The sequence below is a fragment of the Crinia signifera genome, chromosome 4 (assembly GCF_055691185.1).
Source record: "Crinia signifera chromosome 4, ASM5569118v1, whole genome shotgun sequence".
NCBI lineage: Eukaryota > Metazoa > Chordata > Amphibia > Anura > Myobatrachidae > Crinia > Crinia signifera.
Genome location: NC_139220.1, coordinates 115,317,982 through 115,345,756, shown reverse-complemented (window position 1 = coordinate 115,345,756; position 27,775 = coordinate 115,317,982). Strand labels below are relative to the sequence as shown.

Here is a 27,775-nt window from a genome sequence, read left to right as displayed (position 1 = left end):
CAGTGTCTAAATCAGTCTTTATTTCACATACTTTTGTTTGCAATTCTATTCCAAAACAAATGTTTTTGTAAATTGACATTACGCGTAGAAAAAAAGATACATTTATTTTTTTTCTAGAGAAATCCAGATTCGTAATAAATTTCCAAAAGGTATTTTTTTTTTTAAATTGCTATATAATCACTAAGTTTGACAGATGTTTTCTCGGTTTTACTTTTGCTTAAACAATTTTTAAATTCCATTACTTTTTCATGGCAGTACATGTGTGCCCACATACATCTATCCTCTATGCGATACAAGTCGCGTTATACATAACCTGTTATTCTGTGTGACTGTAGCACCGGTTGCCATTTTTGCAACTTTTAATAGTCCTACTTGCAAAACAGAGCAAATAGGATGCACAAGCAGCCAAAATCGGCAGGGGGGGGGGCGCATATTTACTAGTTACGCCACTGCATTCCATGGTGCGACTAGAAGTGCTGTTTAACGTGAAAAGAGGCTAGATGTACGTGTACACATCTGTGGCGTGTTGACAGAAATATTTCTGGGATTTTTGCTATATTAAAGTCCATATGATAGTATCTCTTTGCTTTTATTCTCTAAAAATGAAAACAATGTAGTGTTCCCTCTAAGCTTCTTTTGCAGGGTGCCGCACCCTGCCCATTTTTACAACCTCAAAATGCACCCCGCCCTTTTTGTGTGTGGCACTGTGTGCCCTTATGTGCCCCCCTACCTTGCGCTGACATGCTGCTGAGAACTTTTGGTGTGGTATTAAAGTGTATGCCATCATGTGTAATGGGCATTATGGTGTGTGGTATAATGTGTAAGAGGCATTACAGTGTGTGCCATAATGCAATGGGCATAGCAGAGAATGGCATTGTTTAATGGGCGTAATCCTATTGCAGTGTAAAATTTATTTTATATATTGTTTTTGTTGTTGTTTCGAATGTAAATTTCTAATATAAAATGTGCCCTCCCGATTGAAAAACGTTCCCTACCAGGTGGTCAACGCCTTGTCCTAAAAAAATCCTAGAGTGAACACTACCATGTATAAGATCATAATTCAATATACATTAAAAAGCACTAAATATAAAAATTGCTGGAGTACATATTATGGGGAACAGGCATAGAAGTTCTATCAGAGGTATTTCTTCCTATAGGTTCCCCATGATGCAAAAAATAATATAAAAACAATTTACAAAACATTATGCAAAAGAAGGCACAGCTGGTTATAGTTTACATAAGCTCAAGTGCATAACATACAATTTGGGCAAAGGGCTTTTTACATCCTTTTCCAATGAAATGCTAAAGTCTACGTCAGGAAATAGTATTAAACAGTGCTCAACACTTCGGAACATACAACACCTGTAATACATGGTAAGTCTTGTGTACTGCCAGGAACTACTTCAGCAGCTTATGGTGACAGTATTTAACAAATGTGCAACACACAACTTGATTGATGCCGAAGTTTATATAAAAATGTGTTTGCATACCTCCCAACATGACCCTCTCCAGGAGGGACAGATTGCTCTGTTTCTGGACTTCCCTCTTAATTTATGATTACCATCACCTGTTTTGATTAGGTTAAGTAATAAGAATGGTGTCTGAACACAGGTGATGGCAATCCTAAATGTAGAGGGAAGTCCAGAAACAGAGCATTGTGTCCCTCCTGGACAGGGTCATGTCGGAGCTTTGTGTTTGTGTCCAGTTGTGATCATAGTACGGTTTGTTTTTTGCTATTAAGTCACCTAGTCAGTAGCTGGAATTTTCCAGGCATGTTCTGTTTATCATCCTGTGTACAGTATGTCTGTATAGGCCACATTAATACAAAGATTGACAAAGTATTATTGTAGGAGAACTGTACCAGTAGGGCACACTAGACCAACCAGAATGACTGACAATAATTGTTCAGTATACCAACTACTGTAGTCTACATACTGTTAGCCAATGCAGGATTAGTTGACCACTATACTTAATAAGATAACCCAATTTCCAATACACTTTAACCCCCTAATCTGCTGACCAACATGCCTATTGTCCAGTACACACATGATCTGACAGGTGCTGATCATATTGAAATCTTGAATGCAAGTTAAGGTAAACATTGCTGGCTGGAAATCCTGCAGTTTGGAGCTTCTGAGACGGGCAACTCCAGGCCAGCCTGTAGGACAATTTAGGATTTATTACAAGAGGTAACCACCAAGTCCATATTGCACTGAGACTCCATCAGGACTTTTGTGAATTTGATGAGAGCAGCGCTGGCGATGACGCTCTGTCCAGTCCAGGAAGCTGCATGGGTAGGTGGTGACTGTTCAGCAGGTTTGGAAACTAGAGGGGGGAGATAAAAAGGCAATAAGTTCTAATGGATATCAGAGGAAAACATGGTTATTGCATTATTTCTGCTCTCCAATTCTGTAATATAGAAATGTGAACTTAAGCTTATCCACCCCATTGAATGTTCCAGACCATTAGTAGATGTTCTGTGATATCAGGCATCTGGTGTCAACTGTTTAGTAACTGTTTAATAAGCCATGTGTAGGCGATACATCACATACATAATGCTGACACACTTGTAATGTTACTTAAAGTGTTTTAAGAGTGTTGGTAGTATATCTTTAACCCTTTGCATTCCACTTTTTTTTTTTGCAATTAACAATATGGTTTAAATTAATGTAAATTTTTTAAATTCACAAATGGTGTACATTGAATGTTGAACGATGTTAATGTTGTTATTTTAAAGTTGTCTCACTGTTGAATTTGCTACTAGGACTGTTGAGCCTGACTAGACGTTGGACCTGAAGGGGATAAACATGATCAGGAAGCATTCTGGGGCAGATGTACTAAGCCTGGGGTAGCCAACCCTAGTCCTCGAGAGCTACCAACAGTGCATGTTTTGCAGGTCTCCTCACAGAATCACAAGTGAAGTAATTAGCTCCACCTGTGGATCTTTTAAAATGTGTCCGTGATTAATGAGTGCAGCTGTGCAGCAGCTAGGTTGTCTGGAAAATGTGAACTGTTGGTAGCTCTCGAGGGCTAGGGTTGGCTACCACTGTACTAAGCCTTTAAATAGAGATAAGCGTCCAGCCAATCAGCTCCTGTTATATTAGAGGCTGTGCTTGTAAAATGGCAGTTAGGGGCTGATTGGCTGGACATTTATCACCCTCGCATTTATCTATTTTTTAAGGCGTATTACATCTGCCCCAATGTCTACAGTTATTTTGCTTTGCCTAATATTAAAACTGTCTAATATTCTCTGCATTCTCCCATCGTCCTATTCTCAGTCATATTGTCAACAGTTGGTATATTGACAATTTCCCCATGTGTCTAGTGGTGCTTTGTCACATTGGTAAATTGTTATTTGTACTGGATAGAATTACATTCAGTGTTCTCCATTGAAGTAATACATTATGTGATTGCTAACAAGCAATGATCGTTGTATTTCTGTAGTAGTGGATTACTTTCATGTGTATTGTTCACTGTATTACGTTTCATAACCTCTGCTATTTAGGACATTTACTTTGCATGTAGCCTTCACTACTTTATACCCAAACCCTCCACCATTAGCGGAATTCAAACATCTCAAATCTTTTCAAGCAGCTACAACTGATATACATAGAAATGGTTGCTCCCAGCTGTATTTGGTGCCAGCTCCTGGAAGTAAGGCCACCCTCAGACATGCCGGAATTGTTCCTCACAAATATGGACAGACCATTTAAATATGTTTAATTGCTAAGCTCATAGGAGATGCATAGCTGCAGTTACGTTCTTTTACACCAACCTGGAATAATGTGTTTGGTCCTTGCAGCCTGGCAGGACTCAGTGGAGCTACAGGGCTGAGGCTGCTCCAGAAGTGGATGCTGGACAGTAGGGGGCTTGGGGTTAACAATAATCCATTGGGTGTCTGTGGAGATGAAAGCCTGGTTTTATATTGAACATGGACATACATAATCTTATATGAAGTTAAAGGGGTATATTCAATGCTTTTTGCGAGATGTGACAGCTTGCACGGTCAGTATTCAACTGACCCCCTGCACACGCCATTTCCACCTCACTGGGTTTTTACAGTGACGTGGAAACAGCGTGTGCAGCCGCCAGAACAGCAATGGCTAAAGCTGGGTACACATATGTACAATTTCCTTTTTCTTGCGACCGTTCGATCGACCGAATACACGTTCGGCCGTCCAAAACATACGACCGTTCTGCGCGTACACATATGTACAATTTTACTTGCGACGTCCAATGTACTCCCGTCCAAACAATCGCAAGAAGAAGTATATGAGAGACCCTGTAACCCTTTGCCTGCTGTTTTAACTAATGTGTGTTTAATGCCTCACTGCTCAACACTTTAGACGCATCACTTTAAGACATTAATCAATGTTGAAGTTTTAATAGAGTGGGCTGGAAGCTCTTTTCAGGGCACCATAACACACTATTAAAACTTCAACATTGATTAATGTCTTAAAGTGATGCGTCTAAAGTGTTGAGCAGTGAGGCATTAAACACACATTAGTTAAAACAGCAGGCAAAGGGTTACAGGGTCTCTCATAATGCAGCATACCACCGTGCTTTGTCAAACTGTCAAGCATATCGATCGAACGTGCGTACACACTTCACTTTTGTTCCGATATGGAGCCGTCCTGTCGGATGAAATATTAAGCAGCAAAGAACCTTCGACCGACCGACCGTGGACGGCCAAGAGCATTTTTGGCCGTTTATCGGTCGCACAGCAGCAATTGGGACAGCGTACACACCTATACAATCGAACGGCCGTTTGCCCCCAGATTGGAAGAACGGCCCGACGATTGTATATATGTGTACCCAGCTTAAATGTAGCAGGCTCCCTGCATTAGCCGCAAACCGCACTGTTTGGGAGAATCATCTTACAGCGAGGGTTCCCCCAGAACATTGAATACGATGAGCGCCCGTTGCGGGGGTTAATCGGTGTGTGTCGCTTGTTTTCTGAGATCCTCGCCGGCCGCATTGAATACTGCCCAAAGGTTACATAGTATACACTTCAATGCCCTACCCAGGAAAATGCTATACTGTATGTTGCTTTAGATGGTTTCTCATGAAGGTACATTGAATTATTATTATCTTAAAGTTTGTAATTGTACTAAGATTTCTGGTACATGTAGACTTTTAACAATTTCACTCACTCTGATATCACTTCCACCTCTCGTGGAACAAAAGGTACACCTGAATGTTAATAACTCATCTTGGAGCTTTGAATTATGCTGGCCACACATCAGACCAACTTTCCACCAACCATCCAACTAGTTGCTTGGATGGAATACAAATATGGTACTGGATGGGAGCAAAGGTCAATCAGAAATGTGCTCACAAACCCAGGAAATGGACATAAACATTCAGTCAAATTGTTTAAATCAAACCGGTTCAACTACAGTACCGTGTCTGAGCGACAGGTTTTGTCCTTTTCCAGATTTAGTAACACTAGAGCCTGTGCAGACTTGATAACAGGGCAAATTTGTTCTCAAATGGACAAACTATGGCCTTATTCTGGTTCACTTGTAAAGGCAAATTCGTTCTCAAATGGACAAAACCATGTGCACTGCAGGTGAAGCAGATGTTACGTGCAGAGAGAATTAGATTTGAGTGAGATCTATATTGCAGTGTAAAAATAAAGCAGCCAGTATTTTCCCTGCACAGAAATAAAATAACGCCCAAATCTAACTATCTCTGCACATGTTACATCTGCCCCCCCCCCCCCCCCCCCTGTAGTGCACATGGTTTTGTCCATTTGAGTAGGAATCTGCCTTTGCGAGTGAACCAGAGTAAGGGCCTATGTTCACTGCAGGTGGGGCTGATGTAACATGAGCAGAGAGAAAGAGTTAGATCTGGATGGGGTGTGTTGTCACCGAAATCTTAAGGTAACCATACACCTACAGATTTATCTTCAGATCTGGCTTGTTGGAACAAAAACCTGGTAATATCTGAATGAAAATTTGCCAGTTTTTCAAAATGGTCAACTGCTCTCATCCATAACCATGTTTTTGTTCCAACCAGCTAGATCTGAAGATAAATCTGTAGGTCTGGGGTAGCCAACTCCAGTCCTCGAGAACTACCAACAGTTAATGTTTTGCAGGTCTCCTCACAGAATCACAAGTGAAGTAATTAGCTCCACCTGTGGATCTTTTAAAATGTGTTAGTGAGTAATGAGTGCACCTGTGTGCCTGCGAGGTGAGCTGGAAACCGTGAACTGTTGGTAGCTCTCGAGGACTGGAGTTGGCTACCACTGCTGTAGGTGTATGGCTAGCTTTACTCTCTGCAAGTTACATTTGCCCCACCTGCAGTGCAATGTGGTTTTGTCTATTTTCAGAACAAATTTGTCCTTAAATCAGGTCTGAATTAGGCCCTTAGTCACTTCAGGGTTTTGGTAGCCCATCAAACCACATTTTATAAATCAATCCACTTAAAGACAAGTCTGTTAAATACTAGTTTGGCATTTTCTGTGTCAGTAATCTTTATTCGTGAGGAGAAAAAAAGAAATTCCTTGACCTTGTTTTCACCAGGCTGTGCTCAGTTTCTGATTTTACTAACACTCCCTCCCTCTCTCTGATCACAATCTCATTACCCTCTCACTCTCTTCCATTACCCCAAGCTCACTGACACTGAAATCATGCAAGCCTACTCTATCCCGCAGAAATACTAATGCAATTAATTTTCCACAACTTACTACCTCCCTGCAACAACAGCTCTCACTAATTTCTACATTTACCTCTCCTGATTCTGCTGTTTCCCACCTCTACCAAACTCTTGAAATAGCCCTTGATGACGTGGCTCCAGCTACCCATTACACCCCACGTAGGCTTAGATGCCAACCGTGGCACACCAAAACAACAAGACAACTACGAAATCAGTCACGTAAAGTAGAACGCCAATGGCGCAAATCTCGTAGTACGACTGATTTCCTCGCATATAAAACTAGCTACTACTCCTACAGCAATGCTTTGGACACTGCCAAACAAACATACTACCAATCTCTCATCTCTTCTCATGCCACCAACCCTAAGCGACTTTTTAACACCTTTAAGTCTCTTCTGTACCCTCCCCCTCCCCCCCCCCACCGGCTACCATCAGTGCACAAGAACTTGCCTCCTACTTTAAGGACAAGATTGATAACATCCGAGATGAAATGGTATGCTCTTCCACAACCTCTAACCCTCTTTCTTTCCCACCTGAACCCTCTGGCACTTTCTCTTCATTTGAGCCCACAAATGAAAAGGAAGTATCCGCACTCTTCTTATCCTCTTACTCTACTACCTCTCCTCTCGATCCTATACCTGCGCAAGTCATTAAAAATCTATCTCCTGTGATTATTCCAACCTTAACTAAAATCTGCAATCTCTCTCTTACTACTGGTACTTTTCCTTCTCTGCTCAAACATGCAGTGATAACTCCTATTCTAAAATAACAGAATTCTGACCCTAACTCTCTCTCTAACTGTCCTATATCTCAGCTCCCATGCCTCTCCAAGCTACTGGAGAGACTTGTCTACTCTCGCCTCACAAACTTTCTTAACTCCAACACCCTATTAGACCCACTTCAGTCAGGTTTTCGCTCTCAACACTCCACTGAGACAGCACTGACTAAAGTGGTGAATGATCTAGTAACGGCTAAGTCTAAAGGCCATTACTCACTACTTATTCTTCTTGATCTTTCTGCTGCATTTGACACCGTCGATCACTCTCTTCTCTTACAAACACTACACTCCCTAGGTCTTAATGATACAGCCCTTTCCTGGTTCACATCTTACCTATCTGATCGCTCTTTCAGTGTTCGCTTCTCTAACTCTACTTCCTCTTCATTACCTCTGTCAGTCGGAGTTCCGCAAGGTTCAGTCTTAGGTCCTCTGCTCTTCTCAATCTATACCTCCTCTCTTGGCAAACTAATCAGCTCTTTCGGATTTCAGTATCACTTGTATGCTGATGATACTCAAATCTATCTATCAACCCCAGAGTTGTCACCAGTGGTTTTGGGTCGAGTTTCTGATTGTCTCTCTGCCATCTCATCTTTGATGTCTTGTCGCCAACTCAAACTCAATATTTCCAAAACGGAATTACTTATATTCCCGCCAACTAAGAACAGTTACCATCCTGACATCTCCATCGCTGTTGACAACTCGATAATCTACCCTACCCCACAAGCTCGTTGCTTAGGGGTCATCCTTGACTCTGAATTGTCCTTTCTTCCCCACATTCAATCTGTCTCCAAATCATGTTACATGCATCTAAAAAACATATAAAAAATACGACCCTATCTCACACAAGACACTACCAAATCTCTTATCCATGCACTCATTATATCCTGCATTGATTATTGCAATAGTCTCCTAACTGGTCTTCCCAAGAACAGACTCTCACCACTGCAATCAATTGTAAATGTTGCTGCTAGGCTGATCTTTCTTGCAAGACGCTCATCGTCTGCTGATCCGCTCTGCCAGTCCCTCCATTGGTTGCCTGTATATTACCGTATTCAATATAAAACACTTCTACTTGCTTATAAAGCTATTAACCATACTGCACCAGCATATATCTCTGCACTTATCACAAAATATCTCCCATCTCGACCACTACGCTCTACACAAGATCTGCATCTCTCTTCTGCACGGATCACTAGCTCCCATTCATTATTACAGGACTTTTATCGGGCTGCTCCCATCCTATGGACTGCCCTTCCACGCACATTAAGACTCTCCACCAGTCTCCAAACTTTCAAGCGTTCCCTGAAAACTCACCTCTTCAGGCAAGCCTATCATATATAAGTTCTACATGCATAACCCTCCGAGGCACTTATGTATTATATAGTTTCCCTTCTGGACTTGTAACTGCTATGCTATTACTGGTGCCTGTCCTTATGTTTCCCCCCTATATCCCTATAGATTGTAAGCTTGCAGCAGGGCCCTCCTACCTCCAAGTCTGTCTGTTGTTACCCAGTTTGTCTTATCACTGTCTACTATTGTAAAGCGCAACGGAATCTGCTGCGCTATATAAGAAACTGTAAATAAATAAGGAATATGCAAACAGGCATGGTAATAAGGTTACACACACAAAATATATATATATATATTTTAGCTGAGCACACTTGAAGCAAAAGCTTTGAAAGCTAGTCTGCTACCTTGTGATTGCCTCTGTTTCTGTATGTGTGATTGAGAAAAATGTAGTTTCACTCGCTGCCAGCAGATGTCACTGCTTCGGTTACACAGGGACACTAGACATGCATGGCTTGTAGTTGTCTGCAACTAAACACTATTTTCTTTTTACCACTTATCACACATTGGGGCAGATGTATTAAGCCTCCTGAAAAGATAAAGTGGAGAAAAACTGTGAGGAGATAATGCACCAGCCAATCAACTCACAACTGTTATTTTTAAAACACAGTTGATTGGCTGGTACGTTAAACTGGAAAGAGATATCTCCACTCTTTCTCCACTTAACTTAACCAGGCGTAAAGCCGTGTACACACGGCTATGATATGGGCTGATATCGCTGGCAGTATGGTCGCTGGCTCCCGCGACCAGAGACTAGAACGGGACTGAAATAGGGAGCGCGCACCCGGCGATTTATCGCCGGGGCACACTCCCATCACTGGCAATATGGTCGCAAGCTACCATATTTTCAGCCCCTATCGCCCCCGTGTGTACACAGCTTGTGATGGACAAAACCATGTGCACTGCAGGTGGGGCAGATGTTACTTGTGTAGAGAGAATTAGATTTGGGAGAGGTTTTACTTCAAACAGATCTATATTGCAGTGTAAAAATAAAGCAGCCAGTATTTACTCTGCACAGAAACAAAATAACTCGCCCAAATCTAATTCTCTCTGCACATGTTACACCCCCCCCCCCTTCCTGCAGTGCACATGGTTTTGTCCATCTAAGAAGGATTTTGTCAGAGTGAACTAGAATAAGGCCCATTATAAGTAATATGTCTGTTTTTGTAATTTAATATGGGTTGTAGCATAGGCATCTCTTTGTAGTTTTTGAGTTTTCTTTAATTACGACCTGTTTTATGTTTGTTGCTACTACTGCCAGTATCCACACCTAATGTGAACATTCTGGCTGTTGGGTGCATATGCCCATCCCATGTTCCTAGCAGGGCACTATTAGCATGGATGAGCAATTAATTTGAACATGGTCACATATTGGGGGAGATGTACTAAGCCTTAGTGGGAGAGAAATTACCAACCAGCTCCAGCTTTTTAAAACACCGCCTGTGAAATGGCAGTTAAGAGCATTGGCTGGTACTTTTGTCTCTCTCCACATTATCTCTTCCAACACTAAGGGGGGTATTCAATCTGGTATTCCGAATGTCAGAACCTTCCGACAGTCGGAAAACCGGGCTGTATCTAACATGATAGAAGAATATTACTGAGCTTGTCTTTTCCAATGTGTTTCACATTTGGCTGCATCCATTGGCTTGTGAAATGATCGATCATCACTAAGTGTGTGTGTGCGCGCCTGCGTCAGCAGTAAAATTTTACCAATTTTTATTTGGTAAAAATCTTTTGAACTGTAAGTAGCCTGAAATTCCAGCTGCACGCCCCCATATACACCTACTCATCCACATGTGGAGATGCAGCTGACATGCATTTGACTCTGATCTACCTGTAGTTGCTCATACTTATGTATGCATAGCCAAAGCAGGTGGCTGTGTCCTTGGCTGCAGTTTCACTAGCCCTGGCAGCGTAGTTTGCCAGACAGGACAACCTGAGTGCTTCTTAGATGTTCGATGCTGCATAAAATTTTGCAGAAGATGGCAGTCGCCATATTTTTACACAAGACAAACTGGTTTGCAAATATTTTGTGGATGCAAAGGCTGGCATGTAATGACTATATGTATGGTTCTAGTTTTATTAATGCAGCTCACAAAATATTAATTATAGCAGTTATTTCGCCTAAGCTTTTTACATAAAAATGTCTGAGCTTGGCCCTGGTCACCTGTAACCTGTACAAAAGCTGCACAGCTGTAGGGTGGTGCCACATGGCAGTTCTTGAGAGCAGCACTTGCCACTTGGAAATGCAGGCAGTGTTCATAAGTGATGGATCGCTCCTGTGGTGAAAGGTTGAAGTGAAAGCAGCCTCTTCAGTCATTAACGCTCTCAGAGCTCAGTCACTCTTGTGATAACAGAAGAACTGCTGCTCTCACTATTTATACCGTCTCATTGGAACTATTGAGAGCGCTGCACTTGTTCTAGCTGAATGCGAATAGAATCCAGATATTTGCTAGTGACCCTGTTCTTCCTTCAACCATGTACTGTGTGGGGTTTCTACTTTCTCTAATATGAAATTCTTTGTACGTTTTCTTTTGATGTCTGTAAAGCGACTTTAGGTCATTTTGGTAAATAGTGCTATATTGTTTCATAAGAAGTTCTACTACAGGTCGGGTCACCCCTATACGTGTATTCCAAAATATTCCGAAAACCATGGTTTTTCAGAATATTTCCGTGTTTTGTTCGTTTTTTATTTTACCCCCACCTTTTTTTTTTTCATACTTACCTCATCCCCCGATGTCCATGGCAGCCTCCAGGATCCTCTTCAGCTGCATCTCCGGTCCCAGGGCTGCATTGCGCGAGTGTGCAGTCGTGCCGGTGATGTCACGGTAATGCACCCCTGGGACCGGTGATGCCGGGGGACCAGGTAAGTATGAAAAAATATATATATTCCAAAATCCCTTATCCAAAATGCTCTTGGTCCCGAGCATTTCAGATAAGGAATACACAACCTGTGTTATAAAAATTGGAAATGTTCATAGCTCTGCACAAAATTACCGGTAGTTTCTAAAGCAGGGTAGCCAATAAGTAGCCCTCCATCTGTTGATGAACTACACATCCCAGCATGTCTTGCAACAGTTTCCACATGGCCAAATAGCAAAACAAAGGCAAAGCATGCTGGGATGTGTAGTTCATCAACAGTTGGAGGGATGCTTATTGCCTACCTCTGGTCTTAAGGCCTTTGCTTTTATTTATTTTTTGACATATTAAACTGCATAGACCTGGGGTAGCCAACCCTAGTCCTCGAGAGCTACCAACAGTGCATGTTTTGCAGGTCTCCTCACAGAATCACAAGTGAGCTAATTAGCTCCATCTGTGGATCTTTTAAAATGTGTCAGTGATTAATGAGTGCAGCTGTGCAGCAGCTAGGTTGTCTGGAAAATGTGAACTGTTGGTAGCTCTCGAGGGCTAGGGTTGGCTACCACTGGCATAGACGGATTACTGGTAACTATTATAGTCATTCGCCTTCTGCAGTGTTATAGCTGGTCTTCCAGTGGTTTTAATTATGTTTCTTTCATTCACTTGATATGTAGCCCTGACCTTAAATAAACTCATTGTCCATTATGGTTGTTAGAATTGAGAAAGAATTAGGAGATGTTTTCTCCTGTTCATATAAATTATCATTGATATTACAAGAGTCTAGCATAGTGATCTACTTATGTAATAATAACAATGTTCTATTTTCCACAACTCCTCATTTACCTGCGCAGTGAAGAAGGCTGGAGTCAGCGATCCTGAAGGAAGTGCTGGGCTGTTGAGGGCAATTGACCCAATATCACTACTGGAGAGGAGAAGAGGTGGAGAGCAGATTTCCAGGCCTTTAGGCTTCTTAGTCTTAGGCGGAAGACAGGAAAACTTTGTTTTGGACCCTGCTGAGAGATTTAACGGTTCCATGGTGTCAGGGTAATCTAGGAATAGGCTCCTTTGTTCTGTTGTCAATGACAGATTAGGGGACAGAGATGGGGATCGGGAGGAGAGTGGTGAGGACGAAACACTAGCTGCATTTGATATACGGGGAGACCTCTTAGCAGACAAAGACGATGCTATAAACGCTGAAGCAGCTGCTGATTCTGACGTAGAAGGCAGCGAAATGACAGGCTGGACAGTTTCTTTGTTCTTTTTGTTAGTAACAAACCTTATAACAGTCCTGACTTCCTCTATAGGACTTTTAACTTCTGGCTTTTCCTCCTCTTCATCTTCCTCCTCCTGTTGCTCCTCTTCATCTTGCATCCTTTCACTTTTGATAACCCTGTAGCTATCTGTCTGGTGTTGGAGTGAATTGATGGTAAATGAAGAATACAACCCTGAGTGAATGTACTCATTGCGGTTGGCGCCTTTCAGTGCCGATAAGGTTTGCTTGTGTCTCTCGTGGAGATCACTGGGGATCTTGCAATCGCTGTCCTGCAGCAATAGGTTCTCCCTGCTCACTTCCACAGCATGTGCATCCATTTTCAAGATTTCCGGAAAGGACACAAACTTGTAGACAAACTTCTGCCCAATTACCTTCTTGATAATGTTCTGAAAGGTACATGCAAATAATTAATTAGTTACATACACAATAGCTTATTTTTCTAATTCTTATAGTGATCTTTTAAGGTAACACAATTAGGAATAAAGTAATCAATACAAATTGATCAGTGATCATCCTGGCAGACTAGTGTCATTTCCCCCACAGATTAGCAAAGATATAGGGAGTGGCTGCGGTGGAAGAGGCTGTATGGAGCACTAGGGCTAAGAGTCTCTATGTCAGGCTTTCCCAACCACGGTCCTCAAGGCACACCAGCAGTGCAGGTTTTAGAGATATCCAGGCTTCAGCACAGATGGTCTAATCAGAATCCCTCAGATACTAATTAAGTCACCTGTGCTCAAGCCTGGATATCTACAAAACCTACACTGTTTGTGTGCCTTGAGGACCGTGGTTGGGAATGCCTGCTCTATGTAAAAGACGCTCTGTTATTTGACTATAGAAGCGCTCATGTAGAGTTGGACACCATTTGTACCAAAGATGGCATATACAGCATGCACAAAGACAGTGGTAGCCAACCCTAGCCTACGAGAGCTACCAACAGTTCACATTTTCCAGACAACCTAGCTGCTGCACAGCTGCACTCATTAATCACTGACACATTTTAAAAGATACACAGATGGAGCTAATTAGCTCACTTGTGATTCTGTGAGGAGACTTGCAAAACATGCACTGTTGGTAGCTCTCGAGGACTAGGGTTGGCTACCCCAGCACAAAGATATGCAATCATGTAACATGCAGAACTGCAGGCAACTTAGGATGCCTACTACTGTGCATATGTACAAATAGTTGTTGTTTTTTTTATCATTTTACTGTTACAGTGGGGGTCATTATTGTTTACACTGAGACCATGGGAAAACTCCACTATAAATTTGAAGCCATATGAACTCCTTAGTCATTTGTGTCGGGGCTCCTTAAGGCGCAAACCCTCTCTGTTAATATTTTATTCTGCTGAACACTAAAGGCGCTATACAATTCTTTCTATCCCCCAATGGGCATGCTGACATCATTTCAGATAACTGCTCCTGGGGGTTGCAAACTGGAATGTACAAAAAATCAATCCTCTATTCGAGGAGTCAAACAGGACTGCTACCTGGCCTCATACCCATTAGTTTGCTCAAGTTTTGCCACAATGTAGCATATAATCTACACATAATTTAAAAAAAAACTGGGAATTAGGTAAGGGGCTCAAAAATGTTCCTAGCTAGCACATCCTGACACCTTTTAGACTAAGGGGCAGTGCGGTCTTTTAAATTATGGGGAACATTTTCTAAGATGGAGTTCTATTTCAGTTGGGATGTTTCTATGGGCAATCAATAAGATTCTATCTATTATCTTCAAGAAAGTGTTTAATAAATAAGTAGATTCTGGATTATGTCTCCAGACAATGTAAACAGTCAGCAAAAACCTATAAATCTATATCACTAATATTATCAAAGGCACTTCAAGAATATATTTCAGACCCCAACTCCTCCAATCAGAATGCATATACTCAGGCCGGACTTATCAACAAAAGTTGGGGCAACAAGGCTGGGAACTTTTGGCTTCCCATTACCAGACCTAAACACAAAAGGCCCTACTGTTAATCACCCTACAAACAGGTTGGTTATTTCTACCACAGAGATAGTCCACCTGTTCGGAGAATATTCTACTAACCTATATAAGCATCTACTGTTCTATCCACCAAAACTTACAGAATTTATTCAAAAACTGTACCTGAATTATCCTCAGTGTAACAGGAATTACTCAGTGGACCAATTCCTCTCCCTGATGTACTATGTGATCTCACAAATACAGTTGGGCAAATCACCTGGCCCGCGTGGACTGTCGAATGAATATTATAAGCTATTACAGCAAGTAGCCGCAGCCCTAGTAGACTTATTCAATAATTTGGGTACCAATCATACTCCCTTCCCATACTTTACTAATACATCCACTGTACTACTCCCCAATCCCCATAGGGACCAAACATTATTGGACTCCTATAGACCAATTAGTCTGCTCAACATGGAGGTAAAACTTTTAGCAAAAATAATGGCAGACTACAAAGTATTATGCCTGATTATAATTACCTCACATCAGTTGTGTATAGCAGTGGTTCTCTACCTCAGTCCTCAGGACCCCCCAACAGTGCACGTTTTCCAGGTCACTCAGCAGGTGCACTCATTATTCACTGACACATTTTAAAAGATCCACAGGTGGAGCTAATTATTTTACCTGTGATTCTGTGTGGAGACCTTTAAAACGTGCACTGTTGGGGGTCCTTGAGGACCGATGTTGAGAACCACTGGTGTATAGGACTGCACGTTATATACTAGGCCATGATGTTATCATTCTGTTAAAGGAATCAGAACTGCTCTTGCTGCAGTGACCGCTTCTATGGAACAACCACACAATAACGTCTTATTAGGCCTGGATACCATCAGAGCCTTTGACACCATATTATGGCCCCACCAATTTGTGATTTTGCAAAAACAGGGTTTTGGTTCCTTTTTTTTTATCAATATTACTAAATATCTCTATACATCTCCTATAACAAATTTGATGGTAAACGGTAGTAGTAGTGACCCACTGGAGCTGCATAGAGCAGTGGTTCCCAACCTGGAGTACTAGTACCCCTGGGGGTACTCTGCAGACCAGTTGGGGGTACTTGAAAATAATATTGGTAATGGCGGAAGAAGAAAAAGTCTCCCAATGGCAAAAGAAGTCTACCATTGACATGGAATTGAACCATGTTGTGTCAGCGTCATCGGCATCTCCTCATGCTTTTGCCCAACCAGCAATCCACTGAGAGCTACCTGCAAACATCTGCCCCACACTGACATGGGTGGAAGAAGCATTAATCCTACAGGCGTTAGCAGGAACTCTGGAGACAATACACAGCCAGCGGCCAGACAAAGAGGGACCTGATTCCTGACCATATACTAGATCACGGCTACTCCTTAATATTAGGACACGCATACTGCTCACTTCCACTCATAAGTACTGTGGATTTTTCAAATTGAGAGGAGGGGTATTTATAAATGAAAAGCCTAATCAAGGGGTACTGGAGAGAAAAAAGGTTGGGAACCACTGGCATAAAGGCAACTGCCAGGGATGTCCTCTATCGCCGGTATTGTTCAACCTTGCTATGTTGACCACCTGATTTGTGTATTAGAATCAGACACTGTTTTCAAAGGTAAATTTGTAGGATCTAGGGAAGTCAAATTAACTGTTTTTGCTGATGATATACTCCTCTATATAGCCACCCCTTCTCACTCGTTACCCCTTATCTTTAATATTCTAAAGAATTTTTGAAGACATTGGGTTTTGCATTACATTTTAATAAATCTGTGGCCTTCTTATTGGGAAATGCTATCAGATTAACTTGAATTATGACAAATGTTTCCTTGCAATGGACCAAAACTCGATTTACCGATTTAGGGGTCAAGATCCATAGACAAATTTCAAAATTATATATGATTAACTATACACCCACAATTTAATAAATTTCGGAAGAACTTGAACTCGAAAATCTGTCATTGTCCTATTTAGGACACTTAAATGTAATAAAAATTATCTTTTTCAATATCAGTGTACCTTATCCAGGCCCTTTCCTTCTATATTCTCTTAAACAATTGACTATATATATATATATATATATATATATATATATATATATATATATATATATATAATCTATAGGGTTGACTGGCACTCTCTTCACGGAGGTATATGCCACGGTGCCTTCCTCGAATGGGTATACAAACAGTAGAGTTAGATTGAGGGACCTGGGGGGACCCCCAAAGAAACAGGCGGCACTCGATCAGCTGGATGGGTAGAATCCAAATTTTATGTGCAAAGTTTTCAAAAGAATACAAGCATGTCTGCCAACGTTTCAAAGCCGGTGCGGCTTTATCATCAGGGCTTGTGTAGCATGAAAAGTGTGTGTAGTGCTGTGAAAAAGACTCTTTGCACCGGCTTTGAAACGTTGGCAGACATGCTTGTATTCTTTTGAAAACTTTGCACATAAAATTTGGATTCTACCCATCCAGCTGATCGAGTGCCGCCTGTTTCTTTGGGGGTCCCCCCAGGTCCCTCAATCTAACTCTACTGTTTGTATATATATGTATGTATGTATGTATGTATGTATGTATATATATATATGTATGTATATATATATATATATACATACATATATATACAGGTTGAGTATCCCGTATCCAAAATGCTTGGGACCAGGAGAATTTTGGATAACGGATTATTCCGTATTTCGGAATATTTTAACCCCTTCCTGACAGAGCTAGTTTTTGCGTTCCTGACAGAGCCATTTTTTTCAAATCTGACATGTCTCACTTAAGTGGGGATAACTTTTTTTTGCTTTTACTTATCCCAGTGATTTTGAGATTGTTTTTTCGTGACACATTGTACTTCAAATTAGTGGTAAATTTGGGTCGATACAGTCTGTGTTTTTTTGTGAAAAATACCAAAATGTCGTGAAAAAATGGAAAATTTAGCGATTTGCAAAATGTTAAATTTTCTGCTTGTGAGACAAATAATCATACCACTCAAAATAGTTAATAACTAACATAGACCATATGTCTACTTTATGTTTCCATCATTATTTCAACTTCATTTTAATTTTTTTGGACACTAGGAGGCTTACAATATGAATAGCAAATTCTCAAATTTTCAAGAAAATTTCAAACACTGATTTTTTTAGGGACCAGTTCAGTTCTGATATGACTTTGAGGGACTTGTATGTGAGACACCCCCATAAATGATGCCATTTCAAAAACTGCACCCCTCACAGTATTCAAAACAGCATTTTGGAAGTTTGTTAACCCTTTAGGTGTTTCACAGGAATTAAAACAAAGTGTAGGTGAAATTTCAAAATTTCATTTTTTTTGCAGATTTGCAATTTTAATACATTTTTCTAAGGAACACAGTACATTTTACTAGAGAAATGTGACTAAAAATTGATTCCCCCAATTCTTTTGTTTTCATAAATATCCTATATGTGGCCCTAGTGTGCACGTTGACCAAACCACAGGCTTCATAATAGAAGGAGCACCTACTTGATTTTGGAGCCTCCTTTTTATGAGATTATTTTTTAGGCACCATGTAGGTTTCTAGGCACCATAAGATGCTAAAATTTAGGAACCCCCCCACAAGTTACCCCATTTTGCAAACTACACCCCTCAGGGAATTCATCTAGGGGTATAGTGTACATTTCAAACCCCCAGGGGTTTCACCAATTGTGGTACAACTGGGCAGTGAAAATGAAAAATTACATTTTTTACACAAAAATGCAGTTCTGGCTCAAAATTTTTCATTTTCAGAAGGTATGAAGGAGAAAAAGCACCCCAAAATCTGTGCCCCAATTTCTCCCGAGTACGGCAATGCCTCACATGTGAACAAAAAATACCAGTTGGGTGCATGGCAGGACTCAGAAGGGAAGGAGTGATTTTTGGATTTTGCAGCACAGATTTTGGTGGAATGAATGGTGGGTGCTATGTTGCACCAATACAGTGGAACCCCCCCACAAGTCACCCCATTTTGCAAAGTACACCCCTCAGGGAATTCATCTAGGGGTATAGTGTACATTTCAAACCCCCAGGGGTTTCACCAATTTTGATACAAGTGGGCAGTGAAAATGAAAAATTACATTTTTTTACACAAAAATGCAGTTCTGGCTCAAAATTTTTCATTTTCAGAAGGTATGAAGGAGAAAAAGCACCCCAAAATCTGTGCCCCAATTTCTCCCGAGTACGGCAATGCCTCACATGTGAACAAAAAATACCAGTTGGGTGCATGGCAGGACTCAGAAGGGAAGGAGTGATTTTTGGATTTTGCAGCTCAGATTCTGGTGGAATTTTGGTGGGTGCTATGTCGCATTAGCAAGACCCCCCAAGCACCAATACAGTGGAACCCCCCCACAAGTGACCCCATTTTGCAAACTACACCCCTCAGGGAATTCATCTAGGGGTATAGTGTACATTTCAAACCCCCAGGGGTTTCACCAATTTTGATACAAGTGGGCAGTGAAAATGAAAAATTACATTTTTTTACACAAAAATGCAGTTCTGGCTCAAAATTTTTCATTTTCAGAAGGTATGAAGGAGAAAAAGCACCCCAAAATCTGTGCCCCAATTTCTCCCGAGTACGGCAATGCCTCACATGTGAACAAAAAATACCAGTTGGGTGCATGGCAGGACTCAGAAGGGAAGGAGTGATTTTTGGATTTTGCAGCACAGATTTTGGTGGAATGAATGGTGGGTGCTATGTTGCACCAATACAGTGGAACCCCCCCACAAGTCACCCCATTTTGCAAAGTACACCCCTCAGGGAATTCATCTAGGGGTATAGTGTACATTTCAAACCCCCAGGGGTTTCACCAATTTTGATACAAGTGGGCAGTGAAAATGAAAAATTACATTTTTTTACACAAAAATGCAGTTCTGGCTCAAAATTTTTCATTTTCAGAAGGTATGAAGGAGAAAAAGCACCCCAAAATCTGTGCCCCAATTTCTCCCGAGTACGGCAATGCCTCACATGTGAACAAAAAATACCAGTTGGGTGCATGGCAGGACTCAGAAGGGAAGGAGTGATTTTTGGATTTTGCAGCTCAGATTCTGGTGGAATTTTGGTGGGTGCTATGTCGCATTAGCAAGACCCCCCAAGCACCAATACAGTGGAACCCCCCCACAAGTGACCCCATTTTGCAAACTACACCCCTCAGGGAATTCATCTAGGGGTATAGTGTACATTTCAAACCCCCAGGGGTTTCACCAATTTTGATACAAGTGGGCAGTGAAAATGAAAAATTACATTTTTTTACACAAAAATGCAGTTCTGGCTCAAAATTTTTCATTTTCAGAAGGTATGAAGGAGAAAAAGCACCCCAAAATCTGTGCCCCAATTTCTCCCGAGTACGGCAATGCCTCACATGTGAACAAAAAATACCAGTTGGGTGCATGGCAGGACTCAGAAGAGAAGGAGTGATTTTTGGATTTTGCAGCTCAGATTCTGGTGGAATTTTGGTGGGTGCTATGTCGCATTAGCAAGACCCCCCAAGCACCAATACAGTGGAACCCCCCCACAAGTGACCCCATTTTGCAAACTACACCCCTCAGGGAATTCATCTAGGGGTATAGTGTACATTTCAAACCCCCAGGGGTTTCACCAATTTTGATACAAGTGGGCAGTGAAAATGAAAAATTACATTTTTTTACACAAAAATGCAGTTCTGGCTCAAAATTTTTCATTTTCAGAAGGTATGAAGGAGAAAAAGCACCCCAAAATCTGTGCCCCAATTTCTCCCGAGTACGGCAATGCCTCACATGTGACCAAAAAATACCAGTTGGGTGCATGGCAGGACTCAGAAGGGAAGGAGAGATTTTTGGATTTTGCAGCTCAGATTCTGGTGGAATTTTGGTGGGTGCTATGTCGCATTAGCAAGACCCCCCAAGCACCAAGACAGTGGAACCCCCCCACAAGTGACCCCATTTTGCAAACTACACCCCTCAGGGAATTCATCTAGGGGTATAGTGTACATTTCAAACCCCCAGGGGTTTCACCAATTTTGATACAAGTGGGCAGTGAACATGAAAAATTACATTTTTTTACACAAAAATGCAGTTCTGGCTCAAAATTTTTCATTTTCAGAAGGTATGAAGGAGAAAAAGCACCCCAAAATCTGTGCCCCAATTTCTCCCGAGTACGGCAATGCCTCACATGTGAACAAAAAATACCAGTTGGGTGCATGGCAGGACTCAGAAGGGAAGGAGTGATTTTTGGATTTTGCAGCTCAGATTCTGGTGGAATTTTGGTGGGTGCTATGTCGCATTAGCAAGACCCCCCAAGCACCAATACAGTGGAACCCCCCCACAAGTGACCCCATTTTGCAAACTACACCCCTCAGGGAATTCATCTAGGGGTATAGTGTACATTTCAAACCCCCAGGGGTTTCACCAATTTTGATACAAGTGGGCAGTGAAAATGAAAAATTACATTTTTTTACACAAAAATTCAGTTCTGGCTCAAAATTTTTCATTTTAAAAAGGTATAAAGGAGAAAAAGCACCCCAAAATCTGTGCCCCAATTTCTCCCGAGTACGGCAATGCCTCACATGTGAACAAAAAATACCAGTTGGGTGCATGGCAGGACTCAGAAGGGAAGGAGTGATTTTTGGATTTTGCAGCACAGATTTTGGTGGAATGAATGGTGGGTGCTATGTTGCACCAATACAGTGGAACCCCCCCCACAAGTCACCCCATTTTGCAAAGTACACCCCTCAGGGAATTCATCTAGGGGTATAGTGTACATTTCAAACCCCCAGGGGTTTCACCAATTTTGATACAAGTGGGCAGTGAAAATGAAAAATTACATTTTTTTACACAAAAATGCAGTTCTGGCTCAAAATTTTTCATTTTCAGAAGGAATGAAGGAGACAAAGCACCCCAAAATCTGTGCCCCAATTTCTCCCGAGTACGGCAATGCCTCATGTGTGACCAAAAAGTGGCAGGACTCAGAAGGGAAGGAGTGATATTTGGAGTTTGCAGCACAAATTCTGGTGGAATGATGGTGGGTGCTATGTCGCATTAGCAAGACCCCCAAAGCACCAATACAGTGGAACCCCCCCACAAGTGACCCCATTTTGCAAACTACACCCCTCAGGGAATTCATCTAGGGGTATAGTGTACATTTCAAACCCCCAGGGGTTTCACCAATTTTGATAAAACTGGGCAGTGAACATGAAAAATTACATTTTTTTACACAAAAATGCAGTTCTGGCTCAAAATTTTTCATTTTCACAAGGAATGAAGGAGAAAAAGCACCCCAAAATCTGTGCCCCAATATCTCCCAAGTACGGCAATGCCTCACATGTGACCAAAAAATACCAGTTGGGTGCATGACAGGACTCAGAAGGGAAGGAGTGATTTTTGGATTTTGCGGCTCAGATTCTGGTGGAATGAATGGTGGGTGCTATGTGGCATTAGCAAGACCCCCGAAGCACGGTGAAATTATGAACCTAATATTCCATAGATGTGTGGTATATTTTAAAACACTCCTTTATACATAGGCCGGGTTTGTCGGGGCAAGTGTCACACTGGAAAATAGTTTGCTTTCTTATTCCCTTTTTATAGCAAACTTTGCACCTTTTTTGTGTCCTGCCCTTTTTTCCAGTGGAGGGGATTTCATCAGGAAAATGCTGCCCTGGTACAATACGGGGGCCAGTACTAGAAGTACTGGGGCCCTCTGCCTGCTGGTTCCCAAATATTAGGCCCTTTATGACTTCCTCTTGAAAGTGCATAAATGTCCCCCTCTGGCCGGTAGAACGGAATAGCACGTAAGCGTTATACAGTGCCATCTGGATAATATACACGGCCACCTTCTTGTACCAGATTTTTGTTTTCCGCAGGGCACTGTACGGCTTCAGTACCTGATCTGAAAGATCCACTCCGCCCATGTACCTATTGTAATCCAGGATACAATTAGGTTTGGAGGTGTGGGTACTGGTACCTCGTACAGGGACGGAGGTGGTACTGTCTCCGTGAATTGTTGTCAGTATAAGGACATCCCTCTTGTCCTTATATTTGACCAACAACATATTTTCGTTGCATATTCCCCTGCTTTCACCCCTTCTCATTACTTGGGCAATGTGCGTTTTTGGGAGGCCTCTTTGGTTCTTGCGCACAGTACCGCAAGCTGCTGTACCTCTTGAACCAAGGGCCTTAAACAGGGGGATGCTAGTGTAAAAGTTATCCACATAGAGGTGATAACCTTTATCCAGGAAGGGGTGCACTAAATCCCAGACAATTTTCCCACTAACACCTACGAGGGAGGGGGGGCATTCTGGCGGTTCAATTCTTGAATCCTTCCCTTCATAAACCCTAAACCTGTGGGTGTACCCTGAGGTGCTTTCACACAGTTTATACATTTTTATGCCATACCTTGCCCTCTTACTGGGAAGGTACTGGCGGAATTTAACCCTTCCTTTAAAATGTATAAGGGACTCGTCGATACAAATAAATTTTTCAGGGATGTACACCTCTTCAAATTTGGCACTGAAATGATCAATGACCGGCCTGACTTTGAATAGCCGGTCAAAGGTGGGATCATCTCTGGGTGGGCACTGTGCATTATCGGTGTAATGTATAAATTTAAGAATTGTCTCAAATCGAGTCCGGGTCATGGCCATACGGTAAAATGGAGTACTGTACAGAACATCTGTACTCCAATATTGCCTAATTTCTGGCTTTTTTACTATGCCCATATGAAACACCAGACCCCAAAACGTCATCATCTCTACTGCATCTACAGGGGTCCACCTAGCAAATGATGACGTGGGGTTTTGAGCAATAAACTGCTGGGCATATAAATTAGTTTGGTCCACCATTAAATTTATAAAATCATCAGAGAAAAATAATTTGAAAAAGTCAATTTCTCTGAGACCTGTGGAATCAAATTGGATTCCTGGCATGGCCAAAAACTCAGGAACCTGGGGCTCAAAATTGTCTGGTGGTGGGGTCCATACGAGATCAATTGTTGGGGGGGGGGTCTCAGCTGCTCTACGGGGGCGTCTTTGAGGGGGTCCCTCATCACCAGAGGAGGAAGAGGAGCTTAAGACGAATCTTTCAAATTCCCCGCTTGCATCACTGGCTGTGTCTGAGTCAGAGGCAAGCATGGCATATGCCTCCTCCACTGAATACATTCTCCTGGATGACTGGGAGGACATTTGGGAGGACATTTGGGAGGACATTTGGGATGCCATTTTTATTTTTGTGTTACTGGTAGTGAAATGTTTCAACACGTGTATAGTGTAGGGGGGGGTACAAACTTTATTTCAACCCGGGGGGTATGTAGTGTGTAGTGTGTATGTAGTGCAGAAAAAAAAAAAAATACTTTATACCAATAAAAAAAAAAAAAAAATGAAGGGGTTAAAAATAAAAAATTGAAGGGGTTAAAAAAAAAAAAAAAAAATTGAGCACAGATGTTGGTCAGTAACGTCTGTCACTGAACAGCGCTCAAAGGCAACAGGAATTTGATCAAAAAAAAAAAAAAATAGATCAACCCTGTGCCGAAAAAGATGATCAGTGATGTACGTCACTGATCAGCGCACAGCGGCCACAGGACACCCACAAAATCACAGTGTGTGTAAAAAAAAAATTAAAAAAAGACCCCACAGCACACACACAAAAAAAAAAAGGTGATCAGTGATGCGACACTGATTACCAGTGAGGTGCAGCAGGTGCACAACCTTTGGTGCAACTGACAGGTATATATAAAAAAAAAAAAAACCTCTGTACCCCCAAAAAAGTTGCTGATCACCTCAGATATAGTGATCAGCACAAAAGGCGGGGGCAGCAGACACAAAATTTAGCACTCTCTATCACTCTCTGTCACTATCTCTCTCTATCTCTCTATCTCTCACTATCTATCACTCTATGACACTGCAGCAGCAGCACTGACAGGTATATCTATATATAAAAAAAAACCTGCGCCCCCAAAAAGTTGCTGATCAGTTAATTTATACTGATCAGCACAAAAGGAGGGGGCAGCAGTCAGTTATATAAAAAATATATAGCACAATCTGTCACTATCTCTCTCTATCTCTCTCTCTCTATCTCTCTCTATCTCTCTATAACTATCACACTGCAGCAGCACAAAATATAGCACTCTGTCACTAGGCCTCTCTATCTATCTCTCTCTCTCTATCTCTCTCTATCTCTCTATCTCTCTCTCTCTATCTATAACTATATCACACTGCAGCAGTACAAAATATAGCACTCTCTGACACTATCTCTCTCTCTATCTCTCTCTATCTCTCTCTATCTCTCTATCTCTCTCTATCTATCTCTCTATCTAGCTATTACACTGCAGCAGCACAATTTCACAGCACAGGAAGGCACAAGTAGCAACAGGATCCAGGAAGCATCCAGCACAGATCAAGCAGTGATCAAGCAGTGATGAAGCAGCGATCAGGTAAGTATGGAGCAAGGTTCTGGTCAGTATATGGCGGCAGGTGGGCACGGTGACCGCACTGCACGCTATTCCAGACCGGAATGGCGTCTGCAGTGCAGTCACCGTTAGTTTAAATCCCCCTCCTTGGCTGTGATTGGTCCGTCGGTCCGACGGACCAATCACGGCCTTTGGGGGCGGGCGGGGTGAGGTGGGGTGACACCAGTGTCACCCTTACACCCCGCGGTGATTGGTGCTGTACTTTACAGCACCAATCACCTCTGATCCCGTGTCACCGGCGAACGTTATTCGCCGGTGACACAGGAAAACGCTGTGAATGGCTGTTCACACTGAACAGCCAATCACAGCGATCGCCGACGGGGGGGCGGCATCGCAGCCCCCCCTGGGCATGCACGGACATGTCTGCTGTCAGGGACAGCAGACATGTTGAAACTGTCACCGCGTCTATAGACGCGGTGACAGTTTAAATCCATGACGTACATTTACGCCATGTGTCGGGAAGTGCTTCCCGACCATGACGTAAATGTACGTCAAATGTCGGGAAGGGGTTAATATTTCAATTATGTATTTTGAAGTATCTTGCATGTATGCTGTATAAACACATAAAATACACACAAATATATTTTATTACCACATAAAATACACACAAATATATTTTATTTGTTCAAAAAACAAGGTTTCAAAACATGAAACAAAATTTGTGTACTATCTCAGATATTGAATTTGAATGCCAAGCAATCATTGTCTTGCACGTATATAGTGCCAGTTACATATCATGTCACCAGTAGTGCTGTTACAAATGTCCCCAGTGAGTTTTTAGCAAAAAAAAAAAAAAAAAATTCACTTTCTGGAATGTATGGTTTTCGGAATAATTCGGATAACGGATACTCGGATACGGGATACTCAACCTGTGTGTGTATATATATATATATATATATATATATATATATATATATATATTTACATACATACATATAAAATCTCTTCACACACTTCATTTGGCATGTTAAACAACTTAAAACCAGTCTAATACAAATATAGCAGCCAATAGAAAATGGCAGTGTGGGATTTCCGGACATTCTGATACCTTTTGGACTGGGTCTTTGAATAAAACAATTATGCTAATACCACTCTGAAAAATGAAGTATCAGCTGGAGGCAGTTTAATTTCTTTCTTACATCTCCACGACCAAGAAATCCCTCCACACACACATATACAAGACAATCCCTTACTCTGGAATGTCAAGAGGACTTGGCACTGGGTTAGGCATAAAGCTGGGCTATATTTCCACAAATCCCTCTTGCTTCCCTTTATTGATAATCCCAAATTTCAAAATGGATTATCCCCATATCTATTTGCCATATGGAGTGCATGTGGTGTGGCTAACTTTAACTGTTTGGTTAACAAAGATACACATTGAAATTTTGACAACTACAGCTGTTGAAAAATACGGCACTTTAGCGACACACTATATACACTCAGTGACCAGACTGTTCTCTGAGCAGAAGAAATGTGCCAGCGCTGGCTGAATGATTTACAATAAAGTTTTTTTTTTAAATAAGTATTTTTAATTTCTAATAAAATAACATTATTATTAATACAGTGCATCACCATAAACTTATCAAAACATGTTATGATGCATATAATGTATTGGTTATCAAAAGTATGAAAAGTTCATTTGGCTAAACCCAAAAGATGCATTATTGATGAAACCCCCATATTCGGAAAAGCCATCTCCCATTATTATAGATATTTTAGGGTTATCTATTATAGTGCGCGCTGATGATATAGTCATTGCATATTCGGTGGACCATCTCCCTCTGATATCGATATAGCGGGTACACACTAAACGCTATGTATGATATCTTAAACAATATAGGCCCTTATTCAGATCTGATCACCTTACAAATTTGTTCTCAAAATGGGAAAAACCATGCTTCACTGCAGGTGGGGCAGATGTAACATGCAGAGAGAGTTACATTTGAGAGGGGTGTGCTGAAGTTTAAATCTAAATTGGAGTGTAAAAATAATGCAGCCTGTATTTACCCTGCACAAAAACAAAATAACTCACACATTTCTAACTCTCTCTGCACATGTTACATCTGCCCCACCTGCAGTGCACATGGTTTTGCCCATTTTGAGAACAAATATGTACTGCAATTAGATCTGAATAAGGGTCATAGTTATCGTGTATATCTTTAACAAAAGTAATGACTCCTCAATCTTAGATAAGCACCCGTCCACCTACCCAATGTTTTTTTAATAAGCATGGATCTCAGGGAATTACAGACTGCATATTGGGAAAGTCCTGAATAGATATATACAATTATTCAATTTGTACAATAAATATATACACATATAAATAGCTTAGTGGGCGCCCAACTAACATATAAGTACCAATCTGGCCCTTAGTGAGTTCGGGGCGTGTGGCCTGGCTGCATTGGGACATTACTTTGTACTTTTTAATCAAGCACTTTTTTAACACCTAATAATAATGTTTC

General features: G+C 41.5%; 1 protein-coding gene across 1 annotated transcript in view; it reads right to left on the bottom strand.

The window, feature by feature from the left end:
* ELK3 (ETS transcription factor ELK3) overlaps positions 1 to 27,775 on the bottom strand; it is a 55,514-nt gene continuing 27,739 nt past the window's right edge. The window contains exons 3-5 of the mRNA XM_083182292.1: positions 12,488 to 13,303; positions 3,776 to 3,898; positions 1 to 2,325 (exon numbers count right to left, since the gene is read on the bottom strand). Of these exons, the coding sequence (XP_083038418.1) occupies positions 2,224 to 2,325; positions 3,776 to 3,898; positions 12,488 to 13,303 (1,041 nt within the window). The 3' untranslated portion in view covers positions 1 to 2,223. The remainder of the gene's footprint in view (positions 2,326 to 3,775; positions 3,899 to 12,487; positions 13,304 to 27,775) is intronic.